General features: G+C 40.8%; 1 protein-coding gene and 1 pseudogene across 1 annotated transcript in view; one reads left to right on the top strand and one right to left on the bottom strand.

Annotated features, from left to right (window-relative positions):
- Positions 1-18,359, top strand: part of SYNE1 (spectrin repeat containing nuclear envelope protein 1) — a 456,320-nt gene that overhangs the window by 54,798 nt on the left and 383,163 nt on the right. The window contains exon 2 of the mRNA XM_060168000.1: positions 16,471-16,532. Within this exon, the coding sequence (XP_060023983.1) occupies positions 16,471-16,532 (62 nt within the window). The remainder of the gene's footprint in view (positions 1-16,470; positions 16,533-18,359) is intronic.
- Positions 11,954-14,786, bottom strand: LOC132530880 (importin-9-like; annotated as a pseudogene).

The raw sequence follows: 18,359 nt of genomic DNA on the forward strand, positions 1-18,359 counted from the left end.
TGACCCCCCAAGTCATCAATATACCTAGTCAGCACCTTGCACATAATTTGTGTGCAGTAAATCTTTCTTAAAGTCAATTAAGAAACTCTTTGCTCCTTTAGGACTACAAACTCTGTTTAACCTAACTTTTCATCCCCACAGTTCTTTGCCCTTAGTCAGCACTGAGGCACTGCTTATGGAATGGAAATAAGGTGTAAATGAGAAATTTGAAAGGATAAGACATCCTATTTGTAAATCTATTGTAAATTATTTTCATCTTATTTCTTTTCTACCATTGCTTAGAAATATATCCTTCCTTAGAGTTGTTTTATTTATTTTTTTCTTTCATCAAGGCAAGTGTCTGAATAAGAGGACATTTTGAAGTGATATAAAGTTTAGCCACCTAATTAAATCATTACAGTGCTGCTGTAGGGCTTGTGTTACTGTTTTCATCTCTATTTTACATATGAGTCAACTGAGGCATAAAATGGCTGAGTCACCTTTTTAAGGTCTCACAATGAATGTCGATGCTGGGATTCCAAATTAGGTCTTTTTTACTCCCAGAGCCCAAAATTTACTTCTGAGAAAATTGATTATTCCATTTTTGCCTCTACTGAACTGTAGGGATTTTTTTTCTAAGTCATGGTAATAGCCAGCCCCATTCTTTATAAAAAACTTTTGGGATTAACAAATTTTATATCACAGTAAACATTCGTTACTCTAAATGGGATAGAAAAATGAAAACAATCCCGTGGCTAATTTTGTTGTGTCGCTTAACAGGCATGAGTATGGCTACAACTGTTTTCTATTTTGCCTCGAAATCCCAGGTCAAGGAATTCTTTTATTCTAGCCTGCAGAGACCCACAAATCTGTAAACATTTCTTCCTTGGGGATCTAGTCTTAAACTGCCTTAGGAAGCATAACATGGAACTTTTGAAATACTCTTTGTGGATTCTTGCATGTGTATTTGTTTATTTTTTGTGTGGCTTTAAAGTAAAGCCACACAAAAAATAATGTATTTAAATAATGTAAAATCTTTCCAATATTGTTTGCATATATATATATATATATATATATTTAAAAGCAGTGTGACTTCCTTAGCAACTTGTTAAATGTGTATTCCTAATATGGTAATTACAACTATTAATGTGTGTTCCACAACATTAGACATTTGGAAAAGAATCCAGCAAACTCAAAGAACAAATTAGAAATAAACCAGATTATATCCTATGTAAATATAACTATGAGAAACTAAATGCCAATGTAATATTGTTTACAAAGGATTCATTGAATTTCTTTCTCTCAGAATCTAAGATTAAAAATTTACATATATATCTAAGGTTAAAATTGGGGACTTGGAATAAATTGAATGATTTTTTTCAATTAAAAAAGCCTTTAAAGTTATTAAGATTTTAACATAATAAGAATGCCTGAATTCCTAAACGCTGACTGAAAAAGGTGTCATTTTTTTTCCCCTGAAAATGCATCTGAAGCACTTTTTATAAATCGATGTGAAAACTGTCTTTGTGGAAACCCTGGCATTAGGGAGCAGTGCATGTGGTCAGTAAGCAGGGGGTAAAGCTAAACACTGAGAGAAGAAGAATATGCTTTTATAGAAGGGTTGCTGTAGGGATACTTTAAGGACAGTGCTGCAAGGAGAGTTGAAAGTTCCCTTGGTGAAAGCTGTGTTTGGTTTAGATACTGACTGAATTGGGACAACTCCCAAAAGCCACCATAAAAGGTGGAATATGATAAAAACAACCTTCAAGACTCCTGGTGCGATAAAAGGTATTATTTGTTGTTGGTGCCTTTGTGTGTGTGTGTGTGTGTGTGTGTTTGTGTGTGTGTGTGTACTCTTTCTTCTGATATAATTCCAGTCTGGATCCCTGGTACAAAAAACTGATATTATGTAGAGAAGATTTTAAAACAACTCAAGTGAAATATTTTTTCTCTTCCTATTTTATCTGAACCTGAACCTGATAGAAGTGAAATGAATACTACTGATTTATGCTCATGCTTTTGGGAAACCTAAAACCATTTAGTGAAATGGTTATTCACTAAACCATTTATAGTGAAAGCCTGAATTGTGAAAGTTTGCTAGGAATGCTAAGATAAAAGCCAAATTTTAAAACAGAAATACAGATGATTTACATGTAAGTATTTTTAAGAGATGGTTTCTAAAAGTTAAGACATCAGTGTTATAACATTCATGACAGAGCTAAATATCTTCAAATTAGTGACCAAAATATTCTTGAAGTCTCAATCTCAAGTCAAAAATTTGTCATAGTCTCTTATGGCTTATTTTATTTTTTTACTTCCAGTTTTATTATTTTTAAATTCTGATTTTAAAAGTACACTGACATATCTTTATGTGAATGTAATGGAGTTCTTTCATCATATTTTTAATTTTGTTTTTAGACTTCTTATAAAATATGGGGATGACTCAAAATTTCTCCTCCTTCCTGTTGTGTGTCGATTCTAGAGGATGGTAACCAGATGCACCCAACTTTGCTTCTGGAATCCTAACAATTTTTCCTCAGTGGTGACGCCCCAAAACATACTTAGGTAGCTGCACCATTTAACTTACCTGATGTAAGTAAAATGTAGATACAGTAGAAAGTCTTATGCTGGCGTTTGGCTACCTGGAATATACTGTTAATAAATTCCTCTTGATATATGTTCTGGTAATTTCCAAAGTTTTATATAAAATATACCATGCATTTTTATAGCTGATTGAAACTTGGAATCTGGTGTTTGGTTATATATAAAAACACCAAAATCTTACATTTTTATATACATGTACCAAAACATATGTTTCCTTTATCTAACAAATAATTTTTATTTAGTTCTGATTGTTCTGAGTTTCCTTGAAATAATTCAGTTGAAATAGTGCACTTATTTAAATTTATACCAATTTAAAATATTGGGCGGTGGGGTGGAGAAAGTGAACAGAAACCTCTTCGCCTTTTGCCAAGCATATAATTAAAATAACCATATCAGAAAAGTGCAATAGCTTCTTTTTATATTGGGACAGTCTTTATTCTGCTTATTACCTCTTCCTAAGATTTCTCGTCATATTCCCTCCTCATCTCCCTTCCCATCTGTGCCTATATGGAAGTCAGGTCTTCCTCTTTTCCAGACGTTTTAAACTCATTTACCTTCAGGTGATTTGAGATGTGGCTGGTTTAAGAAGATTGCGAGTAATGCATCTGTGGAAAACTGGGAAATGTTAAGTCACACCTAAAAACACTCAAATTAAAATGTTTTCTTAGAACGTTGCTGGTGAAAGAAAACACATTTTGGGCTCAGATTCTGCCCACATGCCACTACTTGGCAACTCGTTTTCTTTTTTTTTTAAATTGAAGTATAGTTGATTTACAATGTTCTGTTAGTTTCAGGTATACAGAAAACTGATTTTTTTAAATATATATATATATATATATTCTTGTATATTATATAGATTATTTTCCCTTATAGCTTATTAGAAAATATTGAGTATAGTTCCCTTCGCTATATAGTAGGGCCTTGTTTGTTATCTATTTTATATATATAGTGTGTAATTTTAATCCCAAACTCCTAATTTCTTCACGCCCCCCTTTCCCCTTTGGTAACCGTAAGTTTGTTTCCTACATCTGTGGGTCTATTTCTGTTTTGGATATAAGTTTGTTTGTCATTTGTTTAGATTCCACATAGAAGCGATATCATATGGTATTTGTCTGACTTACTTCACTTACTTAGTATGATAATCACTGGGTCCTTCCATTGTTGCTGCAAATGGCATTATTTCATTCTTTTTTTTGGGCTGAGTAATATTCCATTGTATATATGTACCACTTCTTCTTTATCCATTCATCTGGCTCCTGACCAATGGTGTTTAAGAGCTGGGAGAGAGGCATCATCTGTGGGAGAAGGACTCAGACAGGATAGATGGTGACATGAAGCCAGACAGAGGGCAGGAATGGATAGTGGTTGCCAGAGTTGTCTGGTTGGAGAAGTAGAAAAGGTACCTAGGCAGGCAGGCCTAGAAGGGAGAAAGGCAGAACCAAGCTTGGTTGATTGGCTAGAGAAAGCATGTGAATCAGTGAGCAACCATTCAATCTGGTAGAAAAATAGACGTCTGACACATTTTGGAGAACTCCATGTAATTGGTAGTCTCATGAAGGGTGTGGCCCTTTCCCTTTCTTTGCACTGTCCTCTTTGTTGCCACACTTCTAATTCAGTCCTCAGAAAAGTGAAACAGTGGACCTTGGAAACAGTGTTCGTTTAGAAATAAATGGAGAAAGCAACATCTCATGGTGATAAAGGGTTTGACTCTGGTGTTGAACAGATACGAAAGCAAATGTTGCCTCCCTCTGTATTCAGTATGTCATACGTGTACGTCTCACAGCTGAGCCCCTCCCCAGGATGTGTCCTCAGCCCAGGGGATTTGCCTCATCTGAGGTATGCCTCTCCATAGGGCAGCCCATATCCTGCCAGTGGGTACAAGGTCCCTGCCCCTTATTTCCATTTAGGACCTCTCTGAAGGACCACCCCAGCTAATTGCATCTCAGGTCAGCATCTCTCTCTCTAAAATCCTGCTTCCCTCATGCCCTTAAAAGTGTTGGTTTTGAGAGCATATCCCCCCAAACACTTCCTACTGACAAAATTCCTTCTAGAGTCGTCTTCTCTGTTAGCTTGACCTTGACAAATGATCATACCAAGGCAGATAGAAATATAGAGATGGGGAAGGGGAATCATTTGTATGTGAGCCAGCTTCACGAACTTCTGGTTGAATTCTGTTTCTGTGGAGGGTGCCACAACAGGGGCGAGGTGGGCCCAGAAGGAGGGAGGAAAAATGTTGGAGAATTGAAGACAGGAGGTCAAGGTGTCCCTGGGGAGGAGAGGTCCTCATAGCTTGTAGCTCAGGAAGCTGGTGGAATATACATGACCTAGCTCAGTTGTCCTCACCTTTTCTTTATCATTTGCCTTTTTTTTTTTTTTTTTGCGGTACTTGGGCCTCTCACTGTTGTGGCCTCTCCTGTTGCGGAGCACAGGCTCCAGACGCGCAGGCTCAGCGGCCATGGCTCACGGGCCCAGCCGCTCCGCAGCATGTGGGATCCTCCCGGACCGGGGCACGAACCCGTGTCCCCTGTATCGGCAGGCGGACTCCCAACCACTGCGCCACCAGGGAAGCCCTATCATTTGCCTTTTTATGTAACTTATTAGGAAAAATTTTAGATATAGAAGCAGAATTTTCCCATTAGTTCCCATCCTTGCAAACTGTAGGGACTGGCTTTTTTTTTTTTTCCACATTCATGTTGCCTTTAATTTCCTCCACTGTGGTCTTTTTCTTTTTAATCCTCTCACATATGCCACGCCACTGTTTTTACTTTGTGCTGCATACACAGAACTTGGGCTGTGATGTGCTTCTTTTTGATTCCTGTCCTCCCTATTGGACTGTAAGGAACCACACCCATCCTCTCCAGTTGCATCCCTAGCTGGTCAGAAGTGGGTGCTGGCATACAGGAGGGGCATAATGACATTTGTTAAATACATGAATCAAACAATCAGAGAATGGATCAAAATTAGAATAGGAGTAAGACTTCCTAAATTCTGGCCATGGTTCCGTAACTTCCTAGACTTCATTTCAGTTTCTAGATTTCTGGCATATTTCTTAACCCCACCATGCTTCATTTCCTTATTTCCATCTGGGCTAATGATACCTCCTCTGTCTGCTCAGCCAGGCTACTTGTGTGAATCAAATGAGAAGTATACACGGAAACGAGAGTAAATTCAAGTGTTGTAAAAATATAAGGTGTTTTTATGAATTCACCATGTGATTATTTTCTTTTGCAATGTTTATACCCACAAATAGAGAAAGAAAAAAGTGACAGAAAAAAAACTACCAAAGTTCCGGAGAAACTATTCAAATTTATTGTCTTTATTTAGAGCTAGAAGATATTGCAGGAAGCCACCGTATGAATGGCCATAATGAACTCTGCTGCTTTCACTCTCATTATATTTATGCTTATCTTCTCTTTATTATGATTATTAATTACTCCTCTGTAGGGCACATGTCTATCATTGTTTTTCTATATTGTACACACAATCCTTTATGCAGAAGTCTAAGCTTTGTTTTCAAATTCAGGACCGTTTGGACTTTAGAAATATAATATGGTGGGCCGGCCACATGGTATGTATCACCCCCAATCAGAGACTGTGTCTTTGTAATCAGAGACATTACTATTTCTGCAAAGCAAAGTATGAATTTTAACATTAAGTGGGGTAAAGAAAGATTATAAACAGGCTCTTCTCAATTTAGGTGAGTTTTTTTTTTCACCAAATGATTTTTACTAAAAATGTGTGAAATTGAGGCCTATTTAAAGGTTCAAGGCTGATGTATGTATTACCTTCTCTCTCCCACACCCCCATACATACCTAATTGAAATTCCTCATGGTAAGAAAGCATTTCCTCCATCGTTGTTTCCCTAGAGACTAACCCACTGCCTGGAAAGTTGTCTGATCTGTGTGTCCTTAGAAAACCACCCATATTTAACTGCCTCCCAAACAAATATATGAAAATTCTCTAAATATTTAAATTTTCTTGTAATTTACTGACTGACATATGCTATTTGCTTTTCCTTGCCTGACAGTGATAAAATTAAAATGTTACAATGAATGGTTCAGACTATATTTTTAACTAACAATAGCCAACTGGAGCTGAAAGACTATCTTTTGTTTTGTTTTGTTTTATACATTTCCGAAAAAAAAATTTAGAAGGTTTAGAATAATTAAATAAACCAAACACATTAACAGGATTTACACACCCTCTCCTCTCCCACCCACTCCCTATCACGTAAGACCAAATTTTCCAGATTTAAATGACAGTATCTCAGACATCGTAGGATATTTTATTCATATTGGAAAAATCATGCCATCTTTCAGCAAATGTCCTTGACTTACTGCATTTTGACACTTCTTAAATTAATATATCTTGGGTAAATTTTTGTCTAAATAAATATACAAACAGTGGGAATAACCCAATATGATAGTGATGTTTTGGAGTAGTTAATTGGGCAATAATAATTCAATTGAAACAGATATAAATTTTTAAGATGTTCATACCACTTCATTCCCATTGTTACACACAGATACAGAGGACATAGTTTATTCTCAACTGGGATGATTCTTCCCCAGCAGAGTTTTGACAATGTCTGGAGACATTTTTGATAGTCCTAATGACACATCTTAAAGAGCCACAGAAAGAGGAAAACATCCAAGGTGCTCCAAGCCTGTGATCCAAGTACATTGCCAAGTACCCAGGTCAAGTCTAAGAGAGACTCTGAAGTCAGACAGACTTTGACTTTAACGTCAAAGCTGCCACTTTCAAACTGGCAACTCATGAGTAAAGGCAAGGGATGCCGCCAAATGTCCTATAATGCATGGGACAGCCTCTCATAATATGACAAATAATTATCCTGCCCAAACTGTCAGTGGGGTTGAGGTTGAGAAATTTCTAATTTAGGAACTGAGATAATTATATTCTTCTCATCCCTTGTGCCTTAGATTTAAAGTGAGATGGTACTAAATTTTACAAATGTGACTTTAATGAAAGTGGGCTCTTTTTATCTAGTCACTGGTTTTACATACAAAAGAAATACAACTCCACTTCCAAAGATCTTAGGAGCACTGTCTTTACTGACGTGTGCTTGAAAAAAGTTGAAGCAGTGATTAGAGCACTCAATACAGGCAAAAATCCTTAAAAATTCCCTTTTCTCATCTTTTTCCTCAATCTCACTCTTCCACTGGCTCTTGATCTTCTCCCCTCCTCTCCTTCTCTGTCCTCTCCCATTAGTCTGTGCTGAACTTGTGCAGAGTAACTTCGGATTCCCTTGTTCCTTGCCACTTTTCTCTCCATTGCTCATCTGATCACCAAAGACCCAGAAGGTAGACCCAATCAAGCAAGCCTAGAATCTTTCTTTTATAGAAGACAGAGTGAAGGAGGTGTGTGTGTGTGTGTGTGTTTGTGCACGCGCACACACGCACGTGTGTATCTGTCACACAAGTAAATGCCTTTGTTTAGTTAGCCTTTTCTGTGTAACAAACCACTTCAAAACTTTGTAGCTAAAACAGTCATAATTCATCATTTCTCATAACCTGTGGGTTGGCTGGTTAGTTCATAGTTAAACATGGATGGTTTTCTGAGGAACACATATAGAAGGCAATGTTCCAGGCAGTGGGTTCATTTCTAGGGATACGATGATGGGGAAAATGCTCTTTTCCTGGAGGAATTTGTAATCAGGTATGTATGGGGATGCAGGAGGGAGGAGTAACAGATGCATCAACTCTGAAGCCTTAGATGAGTCTCAGTTTGCTGGCTTCACCTGGTTTGTGTTCATCTGCAGCGTTGGCCAGACTAGAAGGTTCAGGATGACCTCACCCACGTGTTTGGCCGTTGGTTCTGCCTATTGGATAGGGCATCTCAGTTCTTCTCCACATGGACCCTCCTCCAATAGAGACTGCTTTCCTTGCTTGGTGAATTTAGGACAGGGACCCAAGACAGCTAAAATAGAAACTGTAAGAGTTCTTAAGGCCTAGAAGCAGATGATATAAAGTCATTTCTGCTGCATTATTGATCAAAGCAAATACAATGAAAGATCACATTCAAGGAGAGGGGAAATCAGTTCTTCCCTTGAGGCGAGGAAGGGCAGAGTCACATTGCAAAGGAGGATGTCTGCTGGGACTGGGGGATTTTTTGTCCATAATTTAATATCTGTCCTCTGATCACTGTGCTTCATATTCTTTCTACATCAAAATACACTCATTCCCTCTCAAGACATCAGAAGTCTCATCCAATTATGTGATCAAGCTCCACCTCCAGTCTCGTGTGATCTGCATCTGGTCCAGATACAGAGGAGGCCCCTCGGGTGTAATTTCTGTCAGTCCCCAGACCTGGAAACTAAAAAGAGAAGTTACTCTCCCCATTCATCCAACATGCAGTGATGAGACGGGGAAGGACCATTGCAATGGATGCTTCTGTCCGAAGAAGGGAAGAATGGAAAGGATATGGCAGTCGTGTTCTGAAGTCATTCTGAAGTCCAGCCAGGCACCCGTGGCCCCCTCCTTTAATTCAAGCGCAAGGGTCATTCCCTGTCTTTTTTTTGCCATACGCGGGCCTCTCACTGTTGTGGCCTCTCCCATTGCACAGCACAGGCTCCGGACGCGCAGGCTCAGCAGCCATGGCTCATGGGCCCAGCCGCTCCGCGGCATGTGGGATCTTCCCGGGCCGGGGCACGAACCCGTGTCCCCTGCTTCGGCAGGCGGACTCTCAACCACTGCGCCACCAGGGAAGCCCCCTGTCTTCTTGATAAGAAGTGGCTCGTGTTTGTGGCTGATAGTCTGAGCCGTATAAAGCTGCGGTTCCAGTCTTCTCTTCGTTTTGAGCTGTCCTGTCCCTGTAGTGCAGACCAGTGGCATTTTGGCTTAACAGGTTTGGGGGCTTCCTGAAAATCGGCTTGGAGTTCGTTCTGTGGCCCCCCAAACCCAAAGTCTGAAATCAGCTTTGGAGCACATGTGAGGCTGCAGTGGGCAGTGCCCTTAAGATTCTTAGAGGGCTTCCCTGGTGGCGCAGTGGTTGAGAGTCTGCCTGCCAATGCAGGGGACACAGGTTCGAGCCCTGGCCTGGGAAGATCCCACATGCCGCGGAGCAACTAAGCCCGTGAGCCACAACTACTGAGCCTGCGCCTCTGGAGCCTGTGCTCTGCAACAAGAGAGGCCGCGACAATGAGAGGCCCACGCACCGCGATGAAGAGTGGCCCCCGCTCGCCGCAACTGGAGAAAGCCCTCGCACAGAAAAGAAGACCCAACACAGCCAAAAATAAATAAATTAATTAAAATTAAAAAAAAAGATTCTTAGAAGATGGTTTGGCTGAGAACATCAATCAAACACTGAAAAAATAAATAACTTAATAAATAAATAAATTAATTAAAAAACAAACAGACACTGCCTTAAATCTTTCTGAGTTCTTAACAATGGTTCTTACATTCACAGTCTAGATTGATTGTTGTCCTGAAGCTATGTTTTACTTCGCAAATCTTCTTCCAGGGCAGACTGACAATGACTAACCATTATATTTTCTGATGCGCCATATCAAAGGTCTCCTGTGTTTCCTCTAAATTCTGTTCGCAAACTAAATAGTTCCTTCTTTGGTTCATCTCCCTTTCTTCCAGTACCACAAAATGCGCAGCTGAAAGAAGCCGGTTGACAGCTTTCTGCAGGGAAATCTCCCTAGCCAGTTGCAAAAGTTCAAGTTACTACCAACGACAGAATGTATAACGCATAAAATATGTGTCGCTCTCCTTCCAGTCCCAGCTAGCAGTTTCCTCACTGTTCTTTCAGCCCCTGCTAACCGTCTTTTTGTGTCCTTCAGCCTCCCTCCCCATCTGATCCCAAGATCACCTGGGTTTGTTTCTGGTCGTTACTTGAAAGTTAAAAGTGCATGTTTAGGGGCTTCCCTGGTGGCATAGTGGTTGGGAGTCCGCCTGCCAATGCAGGGGACACGGGTTCGTGCCCCGGTCCGGGAAGATCCCACATGCCGCGGAGCGGCTGGGCCCGTGAGCCATGGCCACTGAGCCTGCGCGTCCGGAGCCTGTGCTCCGCAACGGGAGAGGCCACAGCAGTGAGAGGCCCGCATACCACAAAAAAAAAATAAAGTGCATGTTTAATGTGCATTAAAAATAATGGCGTTCTTTAAATTTTATGGATATATTCAAACTTTCTCTAAATTTAAAGGCTTTGTTGTTTATTTTATTCGTTTATTCATTCAACAGGATTAATTGTAACATTTGTAGGCATTGGGAACCAAGTTACTGTCCTCATGGGGCTTATATTCTAGTAGGCAGTCCAGGATTCTGAACCAAAGCTCAGGAGAGCTCAGCTCCAGCTCTCCCTCTCTAGAACTTAATGTTTAGACTTTAGCCAAAAGGTCCTTTTTTAGAAAGCTGAAGTTATGTTTCCTTGAGCATTACCTTTCAGAGGGTGAGGAATTGAAATGATATCTTGTTCATCTTTCATCCTCACAACATCTAGTTTACAGCCAACAGTTGGCACACAGTAGATGTTGATGGAAAGAGCAGAATTCACCCTTTCCTTGAAAGGTGTTACATTGGCCCCTCTTTCCTTGAAAGGTGTTACATTGGCCCCTCTCTCTGGCCTTCATCTCTTTATATCTCTAATTAAGTCCTTCATTCCTGGGATAAACCCCACTTGATCATGATGTATGATCCTTTTAATGTGCTGTTGGATTCTGTTTGCTAGTATTTTGTTGAGGATTTTTGCACCTGTGTTCGTCAGTGATATTGGCCTGTACTTTTCTTTCTTTGTGACATCCTTGTCTGGTTTTGGTATCAGGGTGATGGTGGCCTCGTAGAATGAGTTTGGGAGTGTTCCTCCCTCTGCTATACTTTGGAAGAGTGTGAGAAGGATAGGTGTTAGCTCTTCTCTAAATGTTTGATAGAATTCGCCTGTGAAGCCATCTGGTCCTGGGCTTTTGTTTGTTGGAAGATTTTTCAGCACAGTCTCAATTTCAGGGCTTGTGATTGATCTGTTCATATTTTCTATTTCTTCCTGGTTCAGTCTCGGAAGGTTATACTTTTCTAAGAATGTGTCCATTTCTTCCAGGTTGTCCATTTTATTGGCATAGAGTTGCTTGTAGTAGTGTCTCATGATCCTTTGTGTTTCTACGGTGTCAGTTATTACTTCTTTTTCATTTCTAATTCTGTTGATTTGAGTCTACTCCCTTTTTTTTCTTGATGAGTCTGGCTAATTGTTTATCAATTTTGTTTGTCTTCTCAGAGAACCAGCTTTTGCTTTTATTGATCTTTGCTGTTGTTGCCTTCCTTCTTTTTCATTTATTTCTGCTCTGATCTTTACGATTTCTTTCCTTCTGCTCACTTTGTCGCAAAACGGTGTGTGGCAGGCCGGAGGAGGCCCTTTTCAAATGCCAGTGGTCTGCAGAACCCGCCTGTCATGATTGTTGATGTGGCCTGAGAACACCACGTAGCAGGGCTGTGGGCGAACTGGCAGAGGAAGTGTGTGAGGTGCGCCTGCAGATCCGTCTGTTAGAGAGGGTCCTTCAGGGAGTCAGGGTCGTGTTCTGCATCGTCCCTGTAGTAACGCTCTTCGTATTTACGTGTGGCGAGAATATCAGGCAAGGGTTAAGCCGTCCTCCTCGTCGTCGTCCTCCTCCCGTTCCTCGCACATGTCACTGGAGCCATCTTGGCTTCACTCTGCAGGGCGGCCTGGTGGGTGGCCTTGGCCTCCATGACGTTGGAGAGCTCGTTGATGATCAGCTTCAGGGTCTTGACCAGCAGAGGAAAGTTGGTCCAGCACTCAGGGTTCTTGGCCGACTTGGAGCGGGTGCGGGTGCCCTCGTCCAGGCCGTAGATCTCCTCCCCCTCCACGCGGATGTCCTGTAGCCGCTTGTCATCCGCGTGGATGCCGTGTGGAGCAGCTTACGCAGCGCCACAGAGCTGGCATTGCGCTCGTACTGCCCGTAGAACAGGTGCTGCCGGCTGGTCTACTCGGCCATCGCGAGCTCCAGGGCGGGCTTGCCTCTGGGCCCCAGGAGGCTGCACAGGAACTCTAGGAGGAGCTCCAGCTGAGTGTGCACCGTGTGGGCGAACACCGTGATCAGGGACCGCATGCCGCTGAGCGTCTCTGCCTGCTGCGTCTAGCTGAGGATGGCATGGAAAATCTGGTCCAGGCTCTCCCCCAGCTCCCACCCCGCCTTGGAGATGAGGGTGGACGCGAGGCGGCCCGCGAAGGCGGTGGTGAACTCGGAGGTGCGGGGGCCCAGCACCTGCATCACACACCACAGCCCGTTGTAGTCATGCAAATCAAACCACAGTGAGCTGGCATCTCACACCGGTCAGCATGGCCGTCATCACAAAATCTATAAACAATACATGCTGGAGAAGGTGTGGAGAAAAGGGAAGCCTCCTGCACTGTTGGTGGGAATGTAAATTGATACAGCCACTATGGAGAACAGTATGGAGGTTCCTTAAAAAACTAAAAATAGAACTACCATACGACCCAGCAATCCCACTCCTGGGCATATACCCTGAGAAAACCATAATTCAAAAACATACATATACCACAATGTTCACTGCAGCACTATTTACAATAGCCAGGTCGTGGAAACATCCTAAATGTCCAACAACAGATGAATGGATAAAGAAGATGTGGCACATATATACAATGGAATATTACTCAGCCATAAAAAGAAACAAAATTGAGTTATTTGTAGTGAGGTGGATGGACCTAGAGTCTGTCATACAGAGTGAAGTAAGTCAGAAAGAGAAAAATACCATACGCTAACGCACATATACGGAATGTAAAACAACCGTACTGATGAACCTAGTGGCAGGGCAGGAATAAAGATGCAGATGTAGAGAACGGACTTGAGGACACAGCGGGGGAAGGGGAAGCTGGGACGAAGTGGGAGAGTAACACTGACATATATACACTACCAAATGTAAAATAGCTAGCTAGTGGGAAGCTGCTGTATAGCACAGGGAGATCAGCTCGGTGCTTTGTGACCACCTAGAGGGGTGGGATAGGGAGGGTGGGAGGAGACACAAGAGGGAGGGGATATGGGGATACATGTATACATAGAGCTGATTCACTTTGTCGTACAGCAGAAACTAACACAATAAGGTAAAGCAATTATACTCCAATAAAGATACATATTAAAAAATAAAGCCTTCCAGACGCCAACATTTTTTTCTTTGTATATTAGTTTTACCTTATTGCATAACAAATTACCAAACTTAGCAGTTTAAAACAGCGTTCGTTTATTATCTCCAAACATTTGTGGGTAGTCCACAATTTGTGTGGTAGTCCATGCAGCTACCTGTGCCCTCTGCTCAGGGTCTCACAAGTCCACAATCAGGGTGTCAGCTGGGCGGCATTCTCATCCGGAGGCTGAATGAGGGAAGAATCCACTTTTGAACTCATTCAGGTTGTTAGCAGAATTCATTTCCTTGTGTATGACAGAGCTTCTTCCTGCCTCTTGGCTGGAGGCTGCCCTCCAACTTCCAGAGGCAGCCTGCAGTTCTCTGCTCCGGGGCCCTCTCCATGGACTGTTCACAGTGTGGCTGTTTGCTTCTTTAAGCCAGCAGGAGAACCTGTCACTCCAGTCAGCTCAGAAGGAATCTTACATAAAGTAACATGTTCATGGGTGTGGCATCACATCACCCGTTGCTGTGTTCTGTTGATTAGAAGCAATTCACAAGTTCTGGTTGCAGTTGCCCACACAAAGGTGTTTACTCCAGGAGGTGGGAATTTGGGGAGGTTACCCTATTATAGTGTGTTCACTGCACTACTCATCTGGTGAAATTCCTGTAATGCCTCTATCTTGTTGCATTACTCTATAACCCTCCACTACACATGTGCCCTTTCTTGTCTCTCTCCACCTCTAAATATTTACCTTTATTATAATTTTTTGACTTTGCTACTTTTTTTCTTACAGTTTTATTGAGGCATAATTGACATACAGCACTGTATAAGTTTAAGGTGTATAGCATAATGATTTGACTTACATAATCATGAAATGACTATCACAAACAGTTTAGTGAACATCCCTCATCTCTGTAGACACAAAATTAAAGAAGTAGAGAAAAATTGTTTTCCTTGTGATGAGAACTCTTAGGATTTACCATTTTCATATATAACACACAGCAGCGTTGATTGTATTTATCATGTATATTAAATCCCTAATACTTATTTCTCTTGTAACTGGAAGTTCTCACCTTTCGACCAGCTTCATCCAGTTCCCCCTCCCCACATCCCACCTCTGCTAAGCATAAGTCTGATCTCTTTTTCTGTGACTTTGTCTGTTTTTGAAGTGTAATTGACCTAAACACTGTGTTAGTTCCTGTTACACAACACAGTGATCCACTGTTTCTATGCATTTCGGAATGATCACCATAAGACTAGTTGCCGTCTGTCACCCTACAAAGGTATTACATAGTTATTAACTTTAGTCCCCGAACTGTACATTTAATACCTGTGACTCATTTTGTAACTGGAAGTTTGTACCTCTTAATCTCCCTCACCTACTTCTCTCCTCCCCTCAAACCCTCCCAGCAACTGCCTGCTTGTTCTCTGTATCTATGACTCTGTTTCTCTTTTTTATATTTGTTCATTTTTTTTAATTTTTTTGGATTTCACATATAAGTGAAATCGTACAGTATTTGTCTTTTTCTTTCTGACTGATTTCACCTAGCATAATACCCTCTAGGTCCATCCATGTTGTTGCAAATGGCAAGCTTTCACTTGTTTTTTTAATGGCTGAGTAATATTCCATTTCATATATGTATATATATATATATACACACACACACACACCACATCATGTTCTTTGTTCTTTATCTATTGATCTGTTGATGGGCACTTAGATTGCTTCCATATCTTCTTGGCTATTGTGAATAACGCTGCAGTGAACATAGGGATGCATATATCTTTTCTAATTAGTGTTTTTGTTTTCTAAATACCCCGGAGTGGAGTTGCTGGATCATATGGTAGTTCCATTTTTAAATTTTTTGAGGAATCTCTATACTGTTTTCCACAGTTGGTGCACCAGTTTACATTCCCTCCAATAGTGCATAAGGGTTTCCTTTTCTCTACATCCTTGTTATTTTCTCTAGCGCTTGTTACTTGTTGTCTTTTTGGTAATAGCCATCTAATAAGTGTGAGACGATATCTCATTGTGGTTTGATTTGCATTTCCCTGATGATTAGTGATGCTGAGCATCTTTTCATGTACCTATTGGCCATGTGCGTGTCTTCTTTGGAAAAATGTCTATTCAGATCCTCTGCCCATTTTTCAAAAAAGTTATTTTTTTTGATGTTGAGTTACGTGAGTTCTTTGTATATTTTGGATATTAACCTCTTATCAGGTACATCTTTTGCAAATATCTACTCCCATTCAGTAGGCAGCCTTTTCATTTTGCTGATAGTTTCCTTTACTGTGCAAAAGCTTTTTAGTTTGATGGGTATTACTAAGACCGATGTCAAAGAGCGTACTGCCTATGTTGTCTTCTAGATATTTACCTTTAGATATATCATGGTAGAGACTGTGTCCTCTTCATCTCTCTGCATCCCTTTGCACCACACGTAAAACTTGGCACTTAGTTGGTCTCAAGTGAACTTTTTAAAAAACAGATTTATTGAGGTTTAATTATTCAGTGAACTTTCAATAAATGAATGAAGAGAAACATAGGGCTAACATATTGCAAATTTTAAAGCATTTGCTGATAATTTTTAAATAAATAATTGACTTGCCTAATATATTTGAAGTTTCACTGGCTCTTCCTTCAAGACAATAATTGGTAAAATGAATTATAAGATAAAATAATATAATAATCATTTCTAGAGTTGTGTAACTATGAATTTTTTTCATGATACAACTTCATGACATGTTATCTAACCAGATAATTTTTTTTCTTCTAGATGAGCAAGAGATAGTACAAAAACGTACTTTTACAAAATGGATCAACTCTCATCTGGCCAAGGTAAAGGAAACTACCCAGAGTTCTATGTTAACTTAGTTTGAGCCAATACATCATTAAACACACAGTTTAAAGTAATGCTGCTGTGGCTATTGTCACTATAACTAGTCAGTAATGTTGGCACCTATCAGTTTAATTGTGGCATCTGCTAACATTTTTTCAAAGAAAATTAATAGATAACCAGAGTCGAAAGCAGTTACTTCATGTCGATTCCATGAATCTTGATGAAATATTTCATTCAGTTGTTTCTTCTGTACTGATGTGTGTCATATCAGAAGGAGAATTCATGGTGGAGTTTTGTTTGTGTTTGTTTCTATTTGGAGCAGAAAAAAACAATGAGTAGTCTGCCCTGAGCAAAGAATTTTATCTAAGGAGATCGTGTCTGGGCTCCCCTCTCAGGTGCTCTTATAGAAGAGTAACCGTTGTGGCAGGACACTGCAAAGGCTAATCAGTCTGAGATTATCCATACTGACCTTAGATTGTATCAGGTGACTGGGTATCCATACATTGTAATGACTTGGAACATAAATACTAACATAAAACAAATTTCTGTGTAGCTACATTACAAAAAAATTAATCTCTTATAATGCTGATGAAAAAATATGTGAACCAAAAAACATTACATTTGTAAAAATAAACGCAGATGACAGGACAATTGTCTGCATTCAGTTAGAGGATCTTTGCCGAGAGCAGTGCCTAACGTGTGCAAGGCATAATCCTACGAGCAGTTTTTGATTGCGGACTCCTCCAAAGCCTCTTTTCATAGTTCATGAGCAAACAAAGCATGGCAGCTTATCTCAGTCCCATTGTACAAATGGACTGCTTACTGTGTGTCTATGATAGGCTTTGGAGACAGGAAAAAAGCTAGTAAAACACTTTCCCAGGCCTTGGGAAGCTCAAAATCCAGCAAAAAGAGAAGACTAGATGAATGTCTAGGACTTCGCTTGTGGCACAGTGGTTGAGAATTCGCCTGCCAATGCAGGGGACACGGGTTCGATCCCTGGTCCGGGAAAATCCCACATGCCGTGGAGCAACTAAGCCCGTGCACCACAATTACTGAGCCTGCGCTCTAGAGCCCGTGTACCACAACTACTGGGCCTGCGTGCTGCCACTACTGAAGCCCGCGCTCCTAGAGCCCGTGCTCCGCAACAAGAGAAGCCACCCCAGTGAGAAGCCTGCGCACCGCAACGAAGAGTAGCCCCTGCTCGCTGCAACTAGAGAAAGCCCACGCGCAGCAACGAAGACCCAAAGCAGCCTGAAAAAAAAAAAAAGAAGAATGTGTCTAGATACAGGATAGAATGGGATTATCTTTCCTATAATCTCTCCAAAAGCCACTCGGTAAAAAGGGAGTTTTCTGGCCCAGTGGCTGCACCCAGAATCTGCCCTGTGACAAGGCACTGAATGCCCTTGGGGCTCATTTTCTCAAGCTTTGGCTGGTGTCATCTGGCCACAGCCACTACTTACACTCCAGAACCGTCATCGTTTGAGGACGGTTCTTTTTTTTCCAAAATGAAAATAGAGTTATTGTTTTTTCATATCATAAAAAGGTTACGTGCTAATTGTAAATCGTTTTGATAATAAACTTCTTAGAAAGTTTAATGAAAGTAAAAATCACCTTAAATTCCACAGTCCTGATATAACCATCACTGACATATTGATCACCATTTTTCTACACGCTGGCTTACACAGTCTCACATAAGTGGCTATAGGCCACTTAGTCTGTATTCACTTGTATTCTGTGTGCCTCTGTTCACCCAGCACATCTGCACATCTTCCCATGTGATTAGATACAGAGCCACATAATCATTTTAATGGCTGACTAATACTTTG

Source organism: Lagenorhynchus albirostris, chromosome 12 (genome assembly GCF_949774975.1).
Source record: "Lagenorhynchus albirostris chromosome 12, mLagAlb1.1, whole genome shotgun sequence".
In the NCBI taxonomy this organism is placed as follows: domain Eukaryota; kingdom Metazoa; phylum Chordata; class Mammalia; order Artiodactyla; family Delphinidae; genus Lagenorhynchus; species Lagenorhynchus albirostris.